Genomic DNA, 25,686 nt, shown 5'->3' with positions numbered 1-25,686 from the left:
TTTCTCTCTCATTTCTGTTAGTTTATAACATTTTATAATCCTCCTGCTAGAAGACTGTTCCCTAAATTAAATTACTCCATTGCTTTGTCCAATTTTGCTTTGGATGACTCAGAACAATAGCGGACACCACCATTTCCTCTATGAGACTTTTTGAGAGTTTAATGAACGTGCACGAGGAAGTATTTCCCGACATTCAACCTAAATATTCATTTGTTTTATTTTGACCCATGACTCCTACTTATATCTCTGGTACTATGCTGAAAACTCCTATCCCTCCTTGGTGTTCATTACTGTTCACGTTCTAGTACTTGTAGACAGTTGTCCTCTTCTACATCATTGCTTTGCCAAGCTCTTGATAGACAGAAGAAAAGATGGGTAGCATGAATGCTTGTCAAAGCAATGATTAAGGGCAAGTCTTCATGGCCATGATAAATAGCCACCACCGCCATTAATGCAGTGGCACTGATTTAGTGGGTATGGTGAAGACGTGCTAAGTCGATGGGAGAGCACTCTCCCGTCGATGTCTGTAATCCACCTCAACAAGAGGCAGAAGCCATGTCGACGGGAGAGCATCTCCCGTTGACATAGCATAGTGTAGATACTGTTATAAGTTGATCTAAGATATGTCAAATTGGATTATGTTACTTAACTAGTGTAATTTAGATCGATTTTCAGCTTAGTTTAGACCAGGCCTAAGCGGAAATTCCAGAGAGAGAAAGACTAACACCTTTATGGGCCACAGTGTATTGCCTTTGAAGGTTTTAACCACTACATTGCATTATAAGCTCATACTTAATTTGCTGTTCACTATCACTGTATTCCACTTTCTTCTTCCATTGAAGACATATATTTTGGATAATTTCCCCCCAAAGAAGAGTTAGCTTGCATTTTTTCCATGTTAAATCCTTTTTTGTTGTAATTCTAACCTCTCTAGTTCCCTTTATACTATATCTCACTACCCAATACATCCTCATTTATCATCATCTGCCACTTAAAACAATGTGTGGTTTACCCCGACTCTTCCAGTTTATTAATAGTGATGCTCAATAAAACCAGACCTAAATCCAACTACTATAGTACCTCCTGGTCATCACTTGCTCCCTTCAAGTTCATATATCGCTATTTACCATTACTTTTTGCTCAGTCTCTCAGTCAATTTTCATTCCATGCAATACATGTCATATTCAATCTAATGGCAATTAATTTTTCATAGATGATTTTGAGAGGTATACTGTAGCAACTGATTAGCTGAATCCTACATATATTTAAATCTCCCTAAATTTTCTCCATCCATTAATTTGGTGATTTGAGAAAAAATAATCAGGTTTCTCTGGCATGATTTGCACTAGGCTTTATAGGCCTTGGAATTCTAATTCTAAGTTTTTTTTTTAACTGTGTTCACTTTTGTCATTTGCATACATTAATACTTATTTCACTTCTCATCCTCCTGCTTCTAAAAAAAGAAATGATAAATATATTTTTCGTTAATCTATTTGTTTTACAGCAGAGTAATGTACATCTAATGACAAGTGAATATGGATTACTAATTTAGAGTAAGTGCTATCATTTCCAGTGGTGTACTTTAATTAAAGGAACCAGTCCTAGTCTTCAGTTTACATCTTTACAAATTAGCCATTGGATGTTTATCATTAGGATTAACAAATCAGGAAAAAAAATCTGTTATACTAAAATGTTAAAAGTAAAGAAATTAAAGGTCACCACACAGGTATTAAAAATAATTGGTTCTTACTATTGTTTCCTTATTCTACCCTCTCTCCCCCAACAGAACATACACAGGTTTATTATTATAGGGTTGCTCATGAACATGGAGCTGCTTGAAGCCATTTTTTAAATAGACACAAAACACACTGACTTTTTAGTTTTGGGGCAAAAATAAACAACCATTGTACATCAGTTTTTCAAAGGAGGAAAAATGTAGGTCAAATGGCCTAGCAAACTTGACAGTGTAGCTTTAAGTTTTGATAAATTCACATTTGTTCTGATTTTGATCTCCTTTATTTAACTAACACATCTGGGTTATACTTAAACCTTATAGTGCTATGGGTTGGGACTCTTAGGGTATGTCTACACTGTAATAAACACCCACGGCTAGCTAGGGTGACCAGCTGTCCCAATTTTATAGGGACAGCCCCGATTTTGGGGGCTTTTTCTTATACAGGCACCTATTATTCCCCACCCCCTGTCCTGATTTTTTACACTTGCTATCTGGTCACCATATGGCTAGCCCATGTCAGCTGACTTGGGCTCGCGGGGCTTGGGTTATAGAACTATAAAATTGCAGTGTAGACATTCCAGCCTGAGCCCGAAAGTCTACATTGCAATTTTATAACCCTGCAACCTGAGCCCCGCAAGCCCAAGTCGGCTGACATGGGCCAGCGGTGAATGTCTTATTGCAGTGTAGACATACCCTAAGAACTTGCAGGCAACCATCATCCAAACTATTAAATGCTAAAAAGGCCTGGGATGCCTTGGAGAGTATGTTACACTTATACAGCGAGGGAGATTTTGACGTATGCTTAGAGCTTCAAAACACAGAAAAGGATGTACAATAAATGGTTACATTTTGCCTACAGTACTTATTATATATACACATTTTTTCAGAATAAATGATATTTCCTCCCAGAACAAACCATTTCCGATCCAGTACACAAGGATAAGTAGTTCCCATCGTTTAGAACTGTTCACATACATTTTTGTAATTGTACAGACTTTCTAGACTTACCTCCTCTATGGATAATCAAAGAAGTTTCACTTCCAACAGGACATTCTTTAAGTATATCCACTACTTCTGCATGGCTCAGGTTCTGTACATTCTGCTGGTTGATCTCAACAATGAGGTCACCTTCACACAAACCAGGACATCCCTGAATGTCTAGAATTTGCTTCACCCTCTGTCCTGTAGGACTGTCTGCTATAGTGAAGCCAAAGCCCTGGGCCCCTTTCACAATGGTTAAGGTCATGAGTTCAGCTTGGGTGGCCCCAGAAGAAGCCATTGATACATTATCATCATGAACAGGTGGTGGGAATGTGCTATCAAGCTGACTATCTGCTGGAATGGAGTGCAAGGGATGTGGTGGTCGATCTGTTACATCTGGAACAGATTGAGAGGTCCTAGAAATGTATTCCAAATAAGTTTCATAGTTATGTCTTCCATTTACCACTACCGGAGGCCTCTCCATTACTGCAAGTGGTGGCACCATGCTGTTGGCAGGATCTTCAGGATCAAAGGGCAAAGGGTATCCACGACATAGCACCAGGTTGACACTCTGACCAATAGGAACTGACTGGAAGAGTTTGACTACATCTGCGTGAGTATGCCCAAGGACACAAACTTCATTAATATAGACAATGACATCACCTAGAAAGAGAAAAAAATAGTGATGACATGAGAAAACTTCAATTACTATTGACACAAAAGGAATGGAATTTGTTTATGAGATCAGACATAGGAAATCCCATTCTACTAAAAAGTAAAATCAATTAGAGCAACATTCAGATCAATCAAAGGTGATACCAGGCTGCAACTTGTCTTCCTACAAAGATAAATGAGATAGTTCAATGCTGAAATAATTATAACAGAGCAACAGCTCTACTCTAATTAAGGTTCAGACTAAAGGTTTCTGTCTAAATCTCAGCTCGTCTGAGTGCTCTGAAATCTACATGGTTACTCAGATTGCCTTAAAATTTGGGTGGTTTAAGGTTTTATTAGTGATCCAAAGCTGGGAACATTTGACCAAAGGACTAGTGAAATACAGTCCCAACCCCCTTCCTTAAAGCTGAGTGATTCTGGCAACCCAGGGCTCAGATCACTGCACCAGAGTCCCAGCACTCAAAATTACCCCAACAGATCTCATGGCATCTACCAGCCCTTGGAAGGAAAATCAAAACATTATTTCAAAAAGATTGTGCTTCTCCAGTTCGGCTTGTTGTAAATATCTCATTCTTAATATCACACCCAATGGATTATACTGAGCATGTGCAGAGAGACTGGCCAGCTATCTGGAAAACTATGTTTTCAGCATAGGACCTGAGTCACTCTGAGGGCATGGCACAGTCACTGAATCTGAGCATCACCCCAGGTATTGAGAGTTCAAATCCTACCTAGAGCAGAAATCTTAAGTCAAACAAACCAAAAAAAGAAGCAAAAACAACAAGGAGTCTGATGGCACCTTAAAGACTAACAGATTTATTTGGGCATAAGCTTTCGTGGGTAAAAACCTCACTTCTTTGGATGCATCAGAAGAGGTGAGGTTTTTACCCAGGAAAGCTTATGCCCAAATAAAACTGTTAGTCTTTAAGGTGCCACCAGACTCCTTGTTGTTTTTGTAGATACAGACTAACACGGCTACCCCCGATACAAAAAAAGAAGCAGGGATATTACTCCAATCTGCTTCTGTCCAGGGGGGGAGTACAGCTGAAGGTGCTGAAATTATTCTTTTTAAAAGAAAATAAATTACACAAGCAAATGTTTGCTGGGAGGGGAGTGTGATTAGGAGAGGAAGAGTAGGTGGGAATAGGAGGAGAGGGTTTGGGGGATCAGGGATGATGAGGGCTAGCAGGTGGGGTAGGACACTGGGAAAGGAGATGGGGGTGAATATGGGCAGGGGCACCTGTCAGCGCCACATTTCCCTGCTGGCTGTATGCCGTGGCAGTTCACACATCACATAGCTATTGTTTCAGGCTGTATTCATCTCCATCGGGTACTCTTTTTCAGAGATGAATCTTATTGAGATGAATAGGCCACTTAACATCTCTCAAAATCTGCAACCATGAAGTGTGAACCCAGTCTGGGAAGAAATCTGAGAATGAACTGTAAACATTTGGGAAAAATCTGCCTCTCTCAAGGTTAATGTAATCTGAGTACAGCAGAATATGCAGAAGGCACTGGGATGGGAGGGGTGATTGGGGTGCAAGGGTAGGTGGTAATAGGGGAAGAGAGGCTTGGGTCTGCAGCAAGGAATGAAATATATTATGGAGTCGGGGATAAATGGGAATGGGCGCTATGGAAGGGAAGAGGGGCTGGGGGACTCAAATAAGAGGGAGGGTTTAGGGGGAGTGGCAGAGGAGAGGATGGGAGGGGGTTGGAGAGTATATAGGATAGCAGAGAAGCTTAGGGGTCTGCGTGCTGGGATCTGTAGGGGTCTCAGTTCCTCTCCCAACCCACTGTGTGCTCTGGAGAACCCTGCTCCTCAGGCAGTGTCTAAGCCCCTCTCCCTACCCTTCCATGTGAGCTGGGATCTGAGGTTGGGAGACTGAAGGTCATGCCAATTTACACATCTGAAATCAGGAAAATGAATATATCTCTACCTTGATATAACGCTGTCCTTGGGAGCCAAAAAATCTTACCGCGTTATAGGTGAAACCGCGTTATATTGAACTTGCTTTAATCCACCAGAGTGCGCAGCCCCCCCCCCCCGGAGTACTGCTTTACCGCGTTATATCCGAATTCGTGTTATATCGGGTCGCGTTATATCGGGGTAGAGGTGTAGCTATATATCATCCCTGTATGGTGTTGGGATCAGGGGCTGGCCAGGGGTTTGCGGGAGAGGCCCAGTTTGGAGGAGGGGCAGACTGCGTGGACCTGAGGCATGGCTGGGGAAGCCTGGCTGAAGCGGGGGGCAGGAGTCCCAGCTGGAGGATAGTTAGTGCTGGGAGTGAAGGTCTGTGCTAAGCGTGCAGCTCACGCTACACAACTAAGGTAGTGTGCAGGCCTCCAGGAAACTGCTGCCTGGATATGTGTATGCAGCTGCATGGGACAGGAGACAGCAAGGAGCAACTTAGATGTTAATGGCTTTTCCATTAGTGCCAACTAATGGCTTAATGGGAAGGGAGGGGGAGCTGGAAATGTTGGCGGGGTGGGGAGGGTGGCGCTACATGTGGCAGAGAATGGAGAAGGAGAAAGACATGCTCTCGCCTGCTGAAAGTTACTGTAACTGCCGTACTATACAACTGCCAAGAGCGTGGGACACAGACCATGGATGAAATGTCCCTCACCAGCCCCGTAAGCAATTACACATTGCAAACATTTCAAAGGACAACCATGACCTCTACTCCACTATTACAAAATGTACAGGAGGAGGAAGGGGCACAGAGGAAATTCTATAAGCAATCATGTGCCCTAGTGGAAAGACTACTGGACTGGGACTATTCCTAGCTGTGCCACTGGCATCCTGGGTGGCCTTGGGGAAATCACTTAACCTCTCCATGCCTCAGTTTCCCCGTTGTACAGTGGGGATGATGATGTATCGTTATTTGAGATCTAGCTAATGAAAAACACTGGGGGAGGGGGAAGTAATAAAGCACAAGCCCCACCGCTTCAGGCAGGGGGGACCAAAGCTGAAGCTCAAGGGCTTTGGCTTCGGCCCTGGGCAGTGGGGCTCGGGCTTCAGCCCCGGGCCCCAGCAAGTCTAAGCCAGCCCTAGTAACCCCATTCAAAGGTGGTCACGACCTACTTTGGGGTCCGTACCCACAGTTTGAGAATCCCGGAACGTGATATCACCTAAACTCATACTTTCCTCTAGCCAACATTAAATCCACAGACTGCACTCATATCCGGGGGTGCTGGAACTATTTTTATAGTTGGGATGCTGAGAGCCATTGATCCAAACGGTAAACTCCGTATATAATGGAAACTGCTTCAAGCCAGGGGGTATGGCAGAACCCCCAGCACCTATGCTCAGATCCCCCCCTCACTATTTATAATATCCCTGGCAATAAAACCCCAGTGCACTGTTACTTGCACATGCTACACAATTCAGTAGTGAAATTATGCACTCTGGAAACTCAGATACGTACAAATCTCTTTCCTTTGATCATACACATGGGGGTGGGAGGAGAGGAAACGGGACTCAGCCCTAGATCTCCTCATAGCACAATCACAGCTCTATGATGCTTCTCAAACTAATCACCAAATTTCCTCATATCACAATCACAGCTCTTCCAAACTGCCCTGCCACAGGTGCCGGCTTCCTCCTTACCCCAGGGGTGCTCAACCCTCGCTCCACCACAGTTCCTGCCCCCCCCACTCCTTCCCCATATGCCCATCCTCACCCCTCCTCTTCCTACCCAGTTCCGTCCCCTCCCCTGAGCACGCCCCATCCCTGCTCCTCCCCCTCCCCCCAACTGCTCCTGCATGCTGCAGCTGAGGGGGAGGAGTTGATAGGCCGGGCTGCCGGCAGGCGGGAAGCGCTGGGGTGGAGGGGAGAAGCTGCCTGCTGGTGGGTGCTAAACACCCACTAATTTTTTTCCTTGGATGCTCCATTCAGTTGCGCTGTTCATATAATCCTTTACTGGAGTCTCTAGCTACTCTTTTTTATCTAATATGCTACTTTGGTATCAGATTTGACAGAGACAGAATGGGATTACTAAATAGTTAAAATTAGGAAAAGGACAAATATGTCAGGAACATTTTAATTTGAACAATATCAGATTTTGTGGTGCCTGTGTCTGCAGGAGGGGTGGAGTGGATGCTGATGTGCGGCTAAAAATTCATGGGACATGTAAGTTTGTGTGTGAGAAATAATCATCTTGCATTGAATGGCACCTTTACCATCGGCTTTAAAAGTCACCATTTGCTACCACATATCAGATAGTTATTCTAGTTATTTCCTATTCTAAGTATAGGCAAAAGTTTATCTAATATCACTGTGTGCCAGCTATTGCCAGATGATGCCTTTTTATGGTTAACCACTGTGCCTCATCACTTTCAGTCAACATTGGGTTCACGGGTCTCCACTCTGCTCATGTAGCCGCCTTTTTCTACTGAAGAAAAGTAGTTCAAAAATAAGTTTCAGTTGACTTAGGTGTCTTCCCATGATCAGGACTGGTCAATATATTGATGATTATCAATAAATATTCATATTATGGTAGAACCTACAGGCCATAGCCTGGATTAAAATAAATAGCAACTTATTTAACCACACAATAGCAAAAGTACTTACTAGCCTATTTTTGTTTCCACTTTCAATAAAGCTAAAATGGCATGCATCTTTTATAACACAGAAAATGGTTGTGTGGTCAGAATAATCATCAAGCTACAGTAGTGTTGTAAGTGACAATATTTGTATTTTTCTGCAATTAAGTTATGTACCAATAAACTATGATAGCTCTAGGTTCACTGCCAGATCCATAGCTTAATTATTTGAGCTAAAATAATACGGTATGCACTATCAATTTTATGTTTTAATGGTACCTCAACATTCAGTAATGGAATTAGGATTTTTTTTACTACTGGAATTTCTTTCAATGAATTTATGAAATTGTTTCCTGGAAGCACCCTAATCACAAATCTAATCAAGTGAGTAGAGGAAAAAGAACAAGATGCCACTACAGGGAAAGGAAAGAATACTGTGTATGTAAAAATGAATTGGTCAGTTCACAATGATCAGAGTGTCTAACAACCTGACAGCAGTTAATTGCATACTTTTAAAATTCACATGCATAAGTGGTGATTCATGTACAGATTTCTTCAAAGGGGGGACAAGCAAGCAAATGCTGACAGATTTTGTTGAAATGTTTGAGAATAATATCCAGAGAATGACACATACTGCCTGAATGTGCATCATAAACAGGTCTCATAAAATACAGGTTGAAAGAGGAAGTTTAGTTATACAGAAATACATAGGAAGTGCTGTGAGAACAGAGATGATGCTGACTTACACAGATGCTGCAGACAATTTATAGTTTTAAATCTGATCTTTTAGAACAGGGGTCGGCAACCTTTCAGAAGTGGTGTGCCAAGTCTTCATTTATTCATGCTAATTTAAGGTTTCGCGTGCCAGTAATATATTTTAATGTTTTTAGAAGGTCTCTTTCTATAAGTCTATAATATATAACCAAACTATTGTTGTATGTAAAGTAAATAAGGTTTTTAAAATGTTTAAGAAGCTTCATTTAAAATTAAATTAAAATGCAGAGTCCCCCGGACCGGTAGTCAGGACCCAGGCAGTGTGAGTGCCACTGAAAATCAGCTCTCGTGCTGTCTTTGGCACATGTGCCATAGGTTGCCTACTCCTGTTTCAGAAGTTAAGTAAACAAAATACTGTACTGAATAAAAGTGACAATTGCTGCATTTCATCTTTATTTGCGATCAAGTTCTTGTTTTAATCTTTATTTGAAAACTTATTTCTAAAGAGATCAGACTTTGAATGTCATTTATCTAAAACATGATTAAAGAGACAGTTAACTTGAAAGTCACCATTCTGTCAGATATGTTTGTACCTACTGTTGTTACAAGTAACACCTAACATCGCTGTTAGTGAAAGAAACTAAAAAAAACAAATATTCTTTGGGCTTTTTTTCCAGTTTGTTGACTTTGTGCATTTGACAGCACATTGTGTAGAGTCAGTTTCATAGTTTTGTTGATTCTCAACTACAATTCCTGTTTCATGAACTAGCATGATGGCATCATGCCCATGCACTGATCCTGAGTTTGTTCCATATATGGTCTAATGGACAAGGAACTGAATTAGAAGTCAGAAGACCTGGGTCTATTCCTTGCTCTACCACTGGCCTGCTGCATGACAATGGGAAAATCACGTTGCCTTTCTGTGTCTATTTCCCATCCCACCTTTTGGCTGTCTTGCCTCTAGACTTCAAGTTGAGGCAGGGACTGCCTCTCTGTTTTTCTGTCCTACCACAATGGTGCTCTGATCTCAGTTGTTGACCTCTAGATGCCACCATAATACAAATAATATCAGAATGTATATTTTTAATTAGTCAGTTCAAAAAAATTCAAGTTGACATGTTCAAGGGTCCCTTTAAGCACCACTTGGATACTAGGAGCTGGCCCAGTGCGTCCCCATTATTAGCTAATATTGTCCCAATTAACCATAAGTAATTACAATTCACTTCCATTACTAAGATGATTTCCAAGTATATGTATTATTCAAGCAGCTCTCCTAAAAGAGCACATTCCAATTAAGAGGAGCATTGTATAAACATAATTTACAAACAAAAAAGGGCACCCTTTTTTCATATGGACAGATCTTTTCAAATCCTGTTAGAATTGCTCTGGAAATAATTCCACATTACCCATTCCATTCACCTTATTTGTGAAAGTTTAAAACATGCTTGTGAATAGAATTTTCTATTCTAATATCTGCCTCTGTAACTGTTGCACATAGTAGGGGCAAGTGTAGCACATACCGTTCAGGTGAGAACTCCCCTCTGCAAGGTTCCGGAGTCAGGCAAAATGCTTCCAAATAGTGAGGGCCAGAGCAGCCCCCTTGCAACTTTTGTATCAATGCATCTTTTTCTTCCTTTCCAGGGTGCTGACCAGTGCACAGAGATGTGGTGGTCACGGCCCTGTTTTCATTCCTCTTCTCTTGCTATCCTCCTACTCAGTCAGTGCAGGGCTTTGGATTAAGGCTATTTACTCCATAGGGACAGGGAAATCATCTTGTGCCTTCTTCTTCTTTCCCTTATGCATGTATGCAGGGTTAGTCACAATCTAATCCTCAAAATAATATTGTCTTCATAAACTAGGATACCACACTGGCTAATTCAGTAGTGGGCAAAACTGCCCGGGAAAAGAACAACCCGAGAAAAATTCAACCAAAATTCAGAATCAAATCTGAAAGGTTTGGATAACAATCCCCATCTCCAGAATCTATCCCGGCTCTTCCCCCCCCCCCAGCAAAAAAAGCCAAACCAAAACCAATCACCACAAGATTGCACCAGACTGTGCGGTCTTTTCTGAGTCAGCTGCTCTTTTAAGGTTTCTTGGGCTTCTATGGAGTGTTAGGTGAACATTGTATTCTGGATTGCCTTTGAGATGTGAAAGTCATGGAGTTAATGCGATCTGAAGATAACATTTGATGCAGCAGTGACTTCTAAACCTTCTGAGACCCACAATGTCCATGCTACAAACTTACATGGAGACGGGAACGTTGAAGGCTAAGAAAGTGGAGATGCAAAGCAAGGGCTGGAGGAGAAACATTGGATGGAGGCATGAGTTATAGAGTCCAATCAAGCTGAACGTGACTGTACCCAAAGAGACAGGAGAAGAGGTTCAGGCCGTGGAACGTGAAGGTGGATAACATCTCAAGTAATTTAGATAAGCCTCTGAGCTTTAGGAGTTTGTCCAAACCAAACCCAGTTTCCAGACCTTTTGAGGTTTGCTCATCACTAATTCCAAAGTCATGTCTCCTAGGTCCTTGTGACATGACAAAACTAACAAACAACTAGCAATGTTTGCTCAGCAGAAAAGCCCAGCCCTTGGCAGCAAGAGGCATTGTTTGTCAGCATTAAAGAGTAAATGTCATAATCAGGCAAAGTTTAAAAATATATTTTAGGAAGACAACTCACACGTCATTTATCTTTCCTGCACTTCCTTTCCTACTGCTCATAATAATAACTGGTACATTTGGACAAAGATAGCAGCATTCCCCTTTTCAGTTAGCTTATTCTACCACAATGATTCATTCAGGGAGCCACAGTCTTGTTCCTGATATCACAATCATTCCCATGGTGAGGAGTTCTGATTAGGGCTGTGCAAAACATTTGCACCAAGCCTCAACATTTACCTGGCTTTGAGGCTTGATATGTGAAAATGGGTGGAGGTTGTTTACATACACACCTATATAATTCATTAGTCTCACTTCCCCATCTAGTTCCCCCTCCCCGCCATTATTCCTCCATCTCTAACAGGCTGCAGGACTTGTCCACGTCTCCTTAGATCTATTGTTGAAGGGGAGAAGGTGGGAGAAATATGAATATGGAGAGGACCCTCTAGAAGAAGTGGAAGAGTCATTTATTTTTCTAGGCTAGAGTTCATTATTCCAACTCCATCACTGATTCCACATGTCCATCACTATAAGAACAGATTCCTGCATCTGGTTCAAAACCCAAGGGCCAAATTCAGAAGTGAGTCTAAGGAAGTCTGAGCAAGTCTAGAGGGAGTCTGAGTTTGTTTAATTTACACTTTCTTCCAGTCCCCTCTGTCATTGCTATGCCAATTTAGACACTCTAGACTAACTTACGTATTCAGAGTCCCTTAGACTCAAAGGTCTGATTTCAAAGACAATATTTAAGTTAACTTAGTCTCCTTTTACACAGCCTGAGGCCTGGTCTACACTAGAAAATAAAGTTAGCTTAACTACATCGCTCAGTGGTGTGAAAAATCCACATCCCTCAGCTTAGATCTATTGACCTAGCTACTGCCTGTTGGGGAGATGGATTACCTATGCCAACAGGAGAATCCCTCCTGTCGGTTTAGGCAGTGCCGCTATAGCGTTTCAAGTGTCGACAAGTCCTTAGAGTTATTTACACCAGTCTCTAAGGGAGTTGAAAATGATGCTATTTACTCACAAATTAACTTGGAGTAAATGAATATGGTTTCTACTCTAATTTAACGTACACCTCCTTATGGTTCCTCAGTATGTATGTTACCCTAATTTAGCCTCCATCAGAGTTTGGTAGCGCATGTGTAAATACTAGCTATAAGGAACTGAGAAGGAGTCAAAGGGTATTTCTACACTGGAGCTGAAGATATAATTTCCAGCTCAGGTAGATATACCCATGCTAGCTTTGATTGAAGCTTAGGATTCAGAAGGGATTGTACTCAGGACAGCTAGCCTGTCCCACTGCCCATGCAGCCATGGCTACACTGCTATTTTTTTAGTATGCCAGCCCGATCAGAGCTAAGCAGGTATGTAGAAACGAGCTGGAAATGATACCTCCAGCTCCAGTGTAGACTACACTACACTACAGACTTAAGTCAACCTATGTTAGGTCAACTTAGTAATTAGTCCAGTGGCTGATGTCCACACTTCCTCCTTCTGTCTGTGGTGCGTGTCCTCACCCGGAGTGCTTCCACCGACTGGAGGGGCAGTGTGGGGCGCTGAAAGCCAGACAGTCAACAGCCAATGTAAGTAATATAGTGTCTACAGAGATACTGTGTGGCCCTAACTACACCAACATAAGCCTTACGCCTCTTGTGGAGGTGGAGTTATGATGTTGGTGTAGTAGGGCACTTACGTTGGCGGGACGAGGCTGTAGTGTGTACACTGACATAATTAGATTGAAGTAAGCTGACTTACGTTGACCTAAATGTGTAATGTAAACCAGGACTAAGTCAATGCATATCACCTCTGAATTTGGCTCCGCAACTCTGTACCACTCTGCTCCTGCCTACCTCTCAGATTTCCTTTGCTCTTAATCCTAGCTTTTATACCTGAGCGTCTACTCATTTGTCTTGATACTCCCTTTCTTTTTCTCCAATTAACTTCTCTGTTGCTTCTTTCATCCTGACCATCCCCCCAGTACCTGGGACAGCCTCCCTCTTCCTGTGTACCAAGCAGTAATGCTCTCATCCTTCAGATATATTTCCAATTAACTTCTTCTGGTGAGCCTCCCTCTAACTGTTTATCTGTTCCTACTCTCATGCCCAAACTGTATATTTAAAATATTTTTTTTTTAAAAATGACCTACACACACTGTATATGCTTTGGAACTAAGAAAATAAAAACAAAGGAGAAGCAGGTTTATTCAAAAGGTGTGTTTAGCCACACACTCAATTGCCATGTACTTATCCTTTCCCAACATTGCTGGGCCAGATTCTGTTCTATTATATAGATGTGACTACAGATTTTAGTTTATTGGCTTTGGAGGAGTTACTTTGACTTTACACTGGTGTCACAGAGCAGAAGTTAGCCCTACATTTGAATAGTTCTTTAAGTTTGCCTGAACAGATATAGCTTTTTAAAATGCTGTGGAAGATCAAAGTATGAGGAAATTTAGACACTGTCTGCTCACATTGGGTGTTGCACCTGGCAGTCATTTACACTCAAGCAAACAACTGCAAATGATCATGTGGTTACAGAGCTTGTCCCATATCTCTATGATAAGATTTTAAAAAGTAACTACAGCTAGGCTCCTACATCCATATTTAGCCTCGTAAATCAGTGGCATGATTTTCCTTTTTCAAAATCTCAGCCCTTATTCCCACTAATACTAATCACTTTTAAAAAGGAAATGATATGGCTCAGTTGTAATCAAATGTTAAGGGAGATTTTAGAGTAAGATGGATATCTTCTATTTGTTTCTACTGGCCTATTAAAAATACCTGCCACAACAGGGTATAACTTACTTCTTTTACAAATGAACATTGAATCAATTGCTAAAATGTGCAGCACATAATCTCCCAGGAGTGCATATCTATAAAAGCAGCAGATATCGATTGGAAGAGAGCTGTATACTTAAAACTTTAGACCCTCCTATTAGCTTTAAAACAGATTTATCTAATAGACAATATTATTGCAGTCACCCATCAAATTAAACAGGCACAGTGAAATGGAAAGTGCTGCTGAGAGATCCATAAATCCATGGCTGCTTCTATAAAGAAGTTCTTTGCTATCAGCTCTGCTTGATGCTATAATGGAACACTGAGCGGCTCATCAGAATATCTGAATAGCATATCTGCCACTGGCATGGAAGTCATGTGCTCTCCGCCTCCACCACATGCAGAAACCTACCTAATTCCTGACATCAAACTCTATGTAGCTGCCAAGCTGCTACTAGCTTGTGGATGGCAGGTGTCCCAGCACCTACATCAAGTTTCATGCAGCCTCAAAGATGGATCACTATAGTCGTGTTTCATTGCACTGTGGCCTCCACTCTCTTCCACAGCTGTTGGCAAACATTATTTTCCTCGTTGGATTCAAAGAGCAAAATGCCTTTTGTTGCACTAACATTTGCCTCTGGCCGGAAACTTGGTGTCACATGCAATCCAGACCCATGAGAGGTTGTGTCATTGCCTGCCCTGTAACCTTGGGTGCCTCACAGTGCTTTGCTGTTGTAGCTCTTAACCTGGGCTGTTCGCATACAGCTTAACAGCATGCAGGTCACACCCTCAGTGTCTGTGTATAGCTACAGCCTTGACCCAGCAATTATGACCCCGACAACTTGTCAGCAGCACTCTGGCTTCCACCAGCCTTGGTTACTACTTGCAGAGTGGGCGCAACACACTCCCAGTCCCAATTTTCCCCCAAAATGGGTGTTTTACAAGCACAAGGCATTAAAGTTAGAAATGGTTACAAGAGAAATAAAGATACAACGCTTTCTAGTAGCTAAAATTTAACAAGCTAGACTTGGTTCATGGTAAAATCCTTACCAGATGATCCCAGCAACAAGGCTGATCAAATTCTCAGGTTAAGATCTCTCCCCTCCCACACCCAGAGTCAAAGGGCAGTTTCTTTTGTCTTCTTAGGTGAAAGAGAGAGATAGGGAGAGAGATATCTTGGGGTTTTCTGCCCCTTTCTTTTATAGTCCAGGTAAGCTTTGAGGTGGATTCTTCTGAGTGTTACCCCTCAAAGCAAAGTTTATTCAAACAGTAAAGAAGGCAACGTGGACTATGGTGGTATAGGATGCTCCATGTTCTTTCTTTTCACCCATGTTTGCTGAAATGCAAATTTGCTTTGTGTCCTGCCATCTCCTCTTCCTGCTATCTTGAGGACCCAGTTTACTACTTATATGTAAGGCTAGGTTTTATTCATGGGTACTTTTAATAAAAGTCACAGACATGTCACAGGCAGTAAGCAAAAATTCATGGGCTGTGACCTGTCCATGACTTTTACTAAAAATACCCGTGACTGCCCTGGGGGGGCAATCTGGGGGTTCTGGGGGTGCTGGGGGAGGTGGCCCAGGGGACCCCGCTGGTGGTGGTGGTGGTGGGGGGTGGGAGTGAAGCCCAGGACCCCCGCTGTTGGCGGGGCTGTCAGGGGCTTCCTACCCGGCTCCACGTCCCTGTAGCTCCTAGGCGGGGCAGGGGTCAGGGGGCTCGGCGCACTGCTCCTGCCACAAGCACCGGCTGCCACAGCTCCCAAAGGCCGGGAATCACAGCCAATGGAAACTGCGGGGGTGGAGCCTGCGAGCATAAGCAGTGGCACAGAGCCTCCCCGCCCCAGCTCCTTTGCCGCCTAGGAGCTGCAGGGCAGTGGGAGATGGGGAACTTCTCATCCCAAGGTAAGCCCCCCCCCAACTCCCTGCACCCTCCCCCACACCTAAACTGCTGCTGGCTCAGGGGCTGCCCGTCTCGTGCAGTCCCTGAGCCAGCACCAGTGGCGGCAGCAGTCATAGAATCATAAATCATAGAATATTAGGGTTGGAAGAGACCTCAGGAGGTCATCTAGTCCAACCCCCTGCTCAAAGCAGGACCAACACCAACTAAATCATCCCAGCCAGGGCTTTGTCAAACCAGGCCTTAAAAACCTCAAAGGATGGAGATTCCACCACCTCCTTAGGTAATCCATTCCAGTGCTTCACCACCCTTCTAGTGAAATAGTGTTTCCTAATATCCAACCTAGACCTCACCCACTGCAACTTGAGACCATTGCTTCTTGTTCTGTCATCTGCCACTACTGAGAACAGCCTACCTCCATCCTCTTTGGAATCCCCCTTCAAGTAGTTGAAGGCTGCTATCTAATCCCCTCTCACTCTTCTCTTCTGCAGACTAAATAACCCCAGTTCCCTCAGCCTCTCCTCGTAAGTCATGTGCCCCAGCCCCCTAATCATTTTCATTGCCCTCTGCTGGACTCTCTCTAATTTGTCCACATCCCTTCTGTAGTGGGGATGAAAACTGTATGCAATACTCCAGGTGTGGCCTCACCAATGTCAAATAGAGGGGAATAATCACTTTGCCTGATCTGCTGGCAATGCTCCTACTAATACAGCCCAATATACAGTGGGCCTTCTTGGCAACCAGGGCACACAGCTGACTCATATCCAGCTTCTTGTCCACTGTAATCCCCAGGTTCTTTTCTGCAGAACTGCTGCTTAGCCAGTCGGTCCCCAGCCTGTAGTGGTACATGGGATTCTTCCTTCCTAAGTGCAGGACTCTGCACTTGTCCTTGTTGAACCTCATTAGATTTCTTTTGGCCCAAGCCTTCAATTTGTCTAGGTCACTCTGGACCCTATCCCTATCTTCCAGCGTATCTACCTTTCCCCCAAGCTTAGTGTCATCTGCAAACTTGCTGAGTGTGCAATCAATGCATCATCCAGATCATTAATAAAGATGTTGAACAAAACCGGCCCCAGGCCCGACCCCTAGGGCACTCTGCTTGATACTGGCTGCCAACTAGACATCGAGCCGTTGTCACTACCCGTTGAGCCCGACAATCTAGCCAGCTTTCTATCCACTTTATAGTTCATTCATCCAATCCACATTTTTTTAACTTGCTGGCAAGAATACTGTGGGAGATGGTATCAAAAGGTTTGCTAAAGTCAAGATATATCTTCCGTGACCTCTGTAACAGACTCGCAGCCTTACTTATATGTAAACTGAGGTAAACACACATTTCTTTGTTCAGGATACTTCTGCCTGGAGAGAGCTGTGTGGTTTTGAACATGTGCTAAGAACATCACATGGGGATTTCATTACTTTACATAGAATATTGCTGCCTACAATTCACCACGATCTATTGACCAGCGAGTTATGAGTTTTCAAATGATACTTCACCGGGTGGATTATTACAATACAGACACTCCCGGGGTTATGCAAACCCGATTTATGAAAATCCTCACTTACGGAAAAAGTTCTGTAAGTTCTGTAAGCTGCTTTTTTTTTATTTTATTTTTTGCGTAATTCTCAGGTATACATTCCCAACTTATGCAAAATTCGACTTATGCAAGGTGTTCCAGAATGGAACGCTTGCGTAAGTCGGGGAGCGTCTGTAGTATGTAGGATATGAATACAGAGATGCTTTCGGTCACACCTGCCCATCAAGACAGCCTCACAAAGCTTTAGTGTAGACACTACCTATACTGACAGGAGGGGTTCTCCTGTCGGCGCAGGTAATCCACCTCCCTGAGAGGCGGTAACTATGTTGATGGAAGAATTCTTCCATCACCCTAATGCTGTCTACATGGGAGCTAGGTTGGCTTAACTGTGTCGCTCAGGACTGTGGATTTTTCACACCCCTGAGTGATGTATCTGAGTTGACCTAACTTTTTTGTGTCGACTAGGTATTATATTTAAGATTGCACAGGAATAATTCTGCTCATAATTACACTTGTACAACCCCCTAAAGCCAATAAGGTTACAAAGGTTTATAGCACACATATATAACTAAGGATAACATTTGGCCCTGCAACTGGAACTCTTGATGTGCGAGGCAGGACAGAATCTAGTTCACTCTCCCAGTTTGCTTGCTCTGAGGGGCTAACAGGAGTAAAAGAAAAAAAAAAAGTAAAACTTTTCGTACCCCCCTTCCCTTCCTCCCCACTCAGGTAAGTAGAGGTGATTTTAAATACATGGTAAAATCAGATCTGTTAAATAAGCAGGTGCCATTTTACGCAGTCAATTTTTTGAGAACTCCATTTTAATTTTACTCTGACCCAATGCATGCGTCTAATTAAAAAGCTGGCTTTTCAAAAATGTTGTGCTTAACCAGCATGCATCCGGTAATTACACTCAGGCAGATGTGGATTAGTCGAAGAAACTATTTACATTTCTTTTGTATTTTGCATATAGTGGTAAGAGCTATTTAAATTGATGCATTTAATTTTTTTGGAAAGGAAGAATAAAATAAATTCAGAGAGAATCTAAAGACCCTGATTATTTGCTGATCTGGTAAAACATGAAAAACTGCAGATTAAAGCTAAGTAAAGCAATAAAAAAAGAACATATATTGCAAAGCTCCAATGAGCAGGCATACTGTCTGCCTAGTTAGACAGTTTTTTCACTTCAAGAATCTGATAGCATAAAATGGATGGTAAAGCCACCACTTTACAAAAATATAATGAATTTTAAAGAAAAAGTGATGTATAATTTGCAGGAGAGACCTGATAAAATGGAAAACAGGCCCTGTTTCTAAGGAAGCTTTTTATTTACCGGCTAACTAAGCCTGTTTTGTCTAGGCTTTCCTTATAGGAAGTACTTTATCATCATAAAAAACCTGGCACAAGTGAACTGCATGACAGGACATCAGTAGATCTGAAGAGCAAGGCAAAAATGTATACCACGTTTACACAGCTATTCAGGATCACTTTGAAATGCATTACTACATGTGAAGGCTATTGTAAAAATAAAACTGGTTTTGCTGTATAAAAAAGGTCAAAACTTACAACACATTTGTTTCTGAACGTATAGTATTTTATTTCTGAACATGCAGCATCACATTTATCAAGGTAATGGCTCCCAGGAGGGGAAAGTAGCCCAGACAGCCTCCCAGCAGCCTAAAGGCTTAACTGTATGACAGAGCATGAGGTAACTACAAAGCAGTCATTGTAACTGCCTGTGAAGCCTGGCAGGGAGCCAGATGTCACCAATGGAAGAATATCTTCAACGGTCTTGCTAACTGTGCTTCATTGCAACTGCTAATTCTCAGCAGAAACGGTTGGGAAGGAAGGGAAACAAAAAGACGAGAGAAAGTATATTGATCCTTTCAAAAGAGACTATGGTACCATGCCAGATGTCCTTGGATTTATCAGGAATATATATTTAGCCTGTAAATAATGACCATTTTTAGCAAGTGCAATTTCTTTTCTGGCGGCCTGAAATGATGAATGGACTGATTCTGCCCATGTTACTTATGCTGAATAGTTACTCTACTCCATGAGGAGTACCTACTCACTACCCAGTCACTACTCACAAAATAAACTACTATTCAGCATAAGTACTAGTGGCTGAATCTTGTCCTAAATTATTACTGAGCAAACTAAATGACATTTAAAAAAAAACCCTGGAAATATTATTGTTATGAAAAATGTAGATTGAAATAATTGTAGTTATTTCATATTATTAATCCACAGTTTAAAAGTTCATCCCAATTCTAGTAGCATTACCCATTTTAAATATTAGAAATATCCCTGGAAAATAATATCTCTGAAACAGTAATGAACTAAACTGTACATTTGGCAATCATTTATTAAAGCCAACTGGTTGACTGAAGTTCTACCTAGCTATACAGCTTCTTGTACAATGCCCATCACCTTGGCACCACAGTGCTTAAATTAAAAACCTACTGAAGGCAATGGAATTCTTTCCATTGACTTCAGTGGGCTTTGGATCAGCCCATTCGTTTACTTAATTATCTAAGTAAAAGTTGCCTGGTTTTCAGTAGCACTGAGCACTCACAACAACTCTCACTGACTTCAAAGTCTGCCTGTCGAATTCAATGGGAGCGGACAGTGCTTGGCACCTCCAAAAGTCAGGCCATATATTTCACAGCCAAAACATGGCTATGGAGCCCAACTCTGGGCAACCAAGTTTGAAAATGTTGGCCTCATTGTACACCTTAGTGTGCTCAGTATACCATAATACAGGATGTCCAAAATGTGCCCTGTGTGGGATGTCTGCAATTCGTATTGTTCCAGCCATTGCCCTTAAGATGTCAACTATTAAGTCTCTCCCAGAAATAATGTTGTTACTCCACTGCTCAGCTGGAGTCTCTGAATCTGGCCAGACATCATATGTTCTTAATTCTGCCAGTTTTAATGAACTCAGTATGCTTGTCCATCTCTTCATCTCAGACACTAACAAGTCCCTGCTGTCTTGCTGAGACCAGAATTATCTGAGAGAATGCTTCTCCTACATAGCAGGCACTGCATTATGCTGCTGTTGAGACTGTGTTGCACAAAATGGTGCAAACAGTTTTATAAGAAAACAGTAAAATGTATCCTGGTATATCATTTCAATATCCATGAAAATTCCACAAGAAGAGTTACAGGCCTCAATGTAAGATATTCATGCCAAACACTGACAAAAGGAAGCTTTCTGCCTTGCTTGTCTCAAAGTTTAATTTTTAGAAAAATAAGATTTTTTGAAAAAAAAAAAAAAAAAAAAAGCAATGAGGAACTCTGAGTCAGATACATCATAGTTTGTTCTTAAAAAAACAAAAACCAACCCTTCTGCCCATGGTAAGGGCTAATAAACTAGCTTTCTGAGTTACTAGAAGTTTTTAAAAATAGAACAGAGCTTGTTACAGACCTCAATCTGCAGATCTCAATCTACCTTACAGCTGGCATATTATAAATTTATTCTTCTTTAAGGATACAGCTCCCTTATAAGGATATTAGTTTAAAACAATTTGTTTTATTTGAAATAAAACATCTAACGTACACAGCACTTTACAAACATGAATCTAGACACAGTACCTCCCTCTGAATGGCTTACTATACAAGACAGACGAGAGAAACAAAGATTAGACACAGAATAATTGTTTGGGAAAGGGAAGGAGTAGGGAGTCAATGGGGAGGAGAAACTGTACAGTGGGACAAACTCCTGGAAGAAGTGGATTTTATAGGGGGGATTTGAAGGAGCGGAAAGAGCATGTTTGGCAAGTTTACTATACATATTTCCTATTCATAGACATCTTTTTCTAGCCTAGGAGAATGTTCCCCACATAGGGTCAAGTCTAGGAATTAGCAAGAAGAGCAGCACCTCGTCTGTACAGGGGATGAGCTATTCCAGCATGCTATTATTATTTCATTTATTGCATTTTTAGTTATATATAAAATGGGTCTGATTTTCCTCTTCTTTACACTGGGGTAAATCAGAATTAACTCGATTAAAGCAAATGGATTTACACGAACATAAAATCAGTGTACTATAACTGAAATCAGAATAAGGCCCAATGTCTTATTTCCACTATAGTATCCAACTTTATTATTTTCTCCAACTGAAATATATATTAAAATTACAGGGAGCTAATTTAACTCCTGTCTCTGATTCTCTGTCAAATTGTTGAGTACATAGTTCAGAGGGAGTCCAGACAATCAATAATAAATGCAGTATGAGAGTGGAGTTTATAAGTATTTATCTATCAGATGAAAAACCACATAAAACTGGTATAGTTGAGCATGTGTTTCAATAGTGTCCAGTTGATGCTCTCCAAAACTATTACATTTTTTACACAAAATTCAGCAAACATAATCCGCACTGTGACATAATCCTCCATCACCCAACATGGGTGTGTGGCAATTCTCCAAAAAAAGGCCATATTTTTGGAGTTTAATGTACCCACCCTACACACCCACATGTACCATATATAATTTGAAAGCTTATTTTATGTATGTTTAGATGAGATATGATATAGAGCTGACAAGTGTTGCCATAAGCGTATAGGCAAAGTGAAAAAATGGTACCCAATTTTTTTTTTGCAATGTTCCAGAAACACTGCAAGACACCTATGACTGCAGGTTTTACTGTGTAAGTTAATTTCAACTCCTTAATGTGGTATATTGGTCAAAGCTACCAAATAACAATGTATTAAAATATTTATATTGGTTTTGCATGGGCAAGTACTTTCCCCCCAGAAATGATGAAACATTTAGTGTGGGTCAAAAACCAGGTGGGTAGATAAATGTACGTTAATTCTTAATGTAATGCTTTTCCATTTGTAAGGTTTTGTACATACAATGTAGCATCTAGTGTGCCTGTTTGAAGGTTTTAATTTGTAATTGTCTATGCATGCTGTTCTAGAAATTAGCTTTTTAATTCAGTGACACACACAGATCAGTATTATTGTTAGAGATGACAACACACAACTTCATATTATGAATATGAAAAAGCTATGATAGAAAGAAATGGCCAACAAGAAGCAGTGAAGACAAAGTCCACAAACAAGTTCTTGCCTCTACAATGAAGAGGGATAAAGAGCATGTCACAGCTCTTACCAACCATGCCATTAACTATTATCATTAATAAACCCATTTGATCCTCAATCACATTCAGAGGTGCTTATCAACCTATTTACTGGACTGCATGTAACACCAGATGTACAAGAGTCTCTACTGAAAATAGCAGGTGTTGGTGAAGTACAAGTGGAGAGATTTGAGAGAGGTGCACTTGACTCTGAGGGGACATGTACATTCTTCAGTCCAGTCAAGAAATCCAGCATCAAAGCATTTGATGACATGACCAAGAAGACCAAATTTAAGTCTGTCAAGGAAGGGACAATCACAGAAGCTATCAGTCCAGAAATTGTTTTCTTCAGAGGTCTATCCTTAACAAGAGATGATGTTTCAATGGTAACTGTGCCTCTGTCTGCCATGGAACAATGAGAAGAACAGACAAAGCTGAATTAGGACATCTGCTGAAAGCTCAAACTGAAAGAATCCATGACAACAAAGAAACCACGGTATTCATCAGAGATGCCATTGCTGTTATACAAATGATGGCTGGAGATAAATTGCACACATTTCGATGAATTGGCTGCTGAGTACTTGAGGCAGGTCCTAAAAGGATTTGACAAAGCTAATTCTCTAATCAAAATCTTTGACAGATATGACAACAGTAACACTCTGAAAACTGCAGAATGACAGTGCCGGATAGGATAAAGCTGGATGCAAGAAATGCCATGTGATTAGTGGACACCCTGTGCCTTCATGGAAAAAGTTCTAAATGTTGCATCCAAAAAGCAGTCATTTGTAAATTTCCTCTGTGAATATATGATTCAAAATGCACCTGAGTGTGTAGGAGCACACTCAACACAAACACCCCTTGCTAGAGGCTTTTCCAGTGGTGAAGTCCATCATCATAAGAGGTGTTGCAGAAGCTCAAGATTTGTACAATACTCAGAAGGAAGTACACACAAGGATGTTTCTGCATGATGTATGTGCCAATATGGCTTTTGGGTCTTTTGGCGTCAAAGGAGCCATTGTAATTAGGCCACCTGATACAGCTGTTTTTGTCTTTGCTGTTCACTGCTTTCCAAAAATAAGGCACCATTTCCAGAACAATGGACAAGCATCACTTCATACATGTGCATGTAATTTGTGATCCACTCACTCCTGACTTCTGCAACACACTTCCTGCTGTACATGTATTAACAGGATGTGACTCTGTATCATCCCTATTCAGTATTGGGGAAAAAAATTGTGTGTAATGTTATCAAAACAATGGGTTCTTACCACTTCAGAGATCTTGCCAAATTGGGAGAGAGTGACGGAAAAGCCACAATTTCTGCAGCAAGGAATTTGGCGGCAGTGCTATATGGCCAGAGCAAGAAAGAAAAGGAGATCCACACAGAGCCCTGATTGCTTGCACCTCAATCTATCCAACAAAAAGGACATGTCACTGGCCAAACTCCCATCATGTGATGAGAATGTCAAAAGAGCATCTTAGCAAACAAAGATTTGGATACCTTTGCACATAGGTGAATCAAGTATTGGCTCATCATTGTAACATGCCTGGAAAAATGTGGATGCTGAACTCCTTCCTGTATTTTTCAAGGGCCTAATGGCATCCACAAGACCTTATTTGTGCCTGTATCGGTAAGAGTCACAGCACAATCAACTATGTCTGTAGTCAGAACAATCTTCCCTGCACAGAACTGTGTATATGCCAAGGAAATGAAGACTGTGGTAATCTACATACTCTCAACAAAGATCAAACTGATAAACAAGATGATGATGATGTTGACAAGAAATGTCACTAGAACTATTACATTTCAATGACACTTGTACAGTTTTATTATTAGATTTTGTTTTGCCCTTTAGATTGTTGTTGTTTGAGGCTTCAAAGAAATCCAATTTTATATCTTGAACTAATACACAGTCATTTACTAATAGAAACAAATGCAAATATTTCAGTGGTCATTTTAACGTTTTGATGATGTCACAGTTTATCCCCATTTCGATGGCAACAGCACTACTTGACCACTCTACATCATACCTCATCTTAAAGTAGACAGAAGCTTTCAAATGATGTATGATGTGCATGTGTATAGGGAAGGTACAGTGGTATCTGCCTCTCGCCTATCATCACCCCATCCCTCCATGCAGTCAGTAACTGAGATCAGAATAAGGCTCTACAACTAAAACCAGTCAAACTGGACTGCAAGATCAGGCCCTTAAAACCTATATGGGCCATCAGCTTTTTAGTTAATGATTCCAAGGGTTTCTAGGTTATGTCACTCAAACAATTTCATAATTTTATTCCCAATTACGTACAGTAAGCACCATATTTATCACACAGAGAAGTTAAATTTACTAAAGCCCTGAGATGTTTTCCATTGTAAGTATGTTGAATATTTTAACTACTATGTTAAAAGTGAATAAACCAGTGTACTGTGAACTCTGTAGTAGTCACCTTTGATTACCTGTTCATTCTACAAATCTTATGCAAATGCAGAGTCTGTAACAGAGATACACCTTGAGTTGCTTTTAACGTAGGGGTTTTATAAAGACTGTTTAGCCTTTCCCTCATGTACGTGTCTACGGCAGGGATCGGCAACCTTTGACATGCGGCCCGTCAGAGAAATCCGCTGGTGGACCGAGACGGTTTGTTTACCTGCAGCGCCCGCAGGTTTGGCCAATCGCAGCTCCCACTGGCCACAGTTCACTGTTCCAGGCCAATGGGGGCTGCGGGAAGCCAGCACATCCCTCGTCCCACGCTGCTTCCCACAGCCCCCATTGGCTGGAATGGCGAACCGCAGCCAGTGGGAGCTGCAATCATCCGAACCTGCGGACACTGCAGGTAAACAAACTGTCCCAGCCTACCAGCAGATTTCCCTGATGGGTCGTGTGCCAAAGATTGTTGATCCCTGGTCTCCGGTATTATTTCTTTATCACTTCTCATGGGATAGTAAATCACCTACTTAAGAAGATACCTGTCCTTACTTCACAAGGTCTTTTCCATCATTTCCATTACTGAACAGCTAATCAATTTTATATAAATATGCACCTCTATGCCTTATTTTAAAACTGATCAGGTTGCAAAGACAA

The 25,686-nt window shown here is 41.6% G+C and overlaps 1 protein-coding gene across 9 annotated transcripts in view; it reads right to left on the bottom strand.

Annotated features, from left to right (window-relative positions):
- Positions 1-25,686, bottom strand: part of MAGI2 (membrane associated guanylate kinase, WW and PDZ domain containing 2) — a 1,104,792-nt gene that overhangs the window by 158,575 nt on the left and 920,531 nt on the right. For 8 of the 9 annotated variants that reach the window (XM_054017487.1, XM_054017504.1, XM_054017495.1 and 5 more), the window contains one exon: positions 2,744-3,379. The exons of the other annotated variant lie outside the window; for it this stretch is intronic. In XM_054017487.1, coding sequence (XP_053873462.1) covers positions 2,744-3,379 — 636 coding nt within the window. The remainder of the gene's footprint in view (positions 1-2,743; positions 3,380-25,686) is intronic. 9 annotated transcript variants of the gene reach the window in all.

This window comes from Malaclemys terrapin, chromosome 1 (assembly GCF_027887155.1).
Source record: "Malaclemys terrapin pileata isolate rMalTer1 chromosome 1, rMalTer1.hap1, whole genome shotgun sequence".
Classification (NCBI taxonomy): Eukaryota; Metazoa; Chordata; order Testudines; family Emydidae; genus Malaclemys; species Malaclemys terrapin.
The sequence above is the reverse complement of the archived record's forward strand: the minus strand, read 5'-3'. Positions and strand labels throughout refer to the sequence as shown.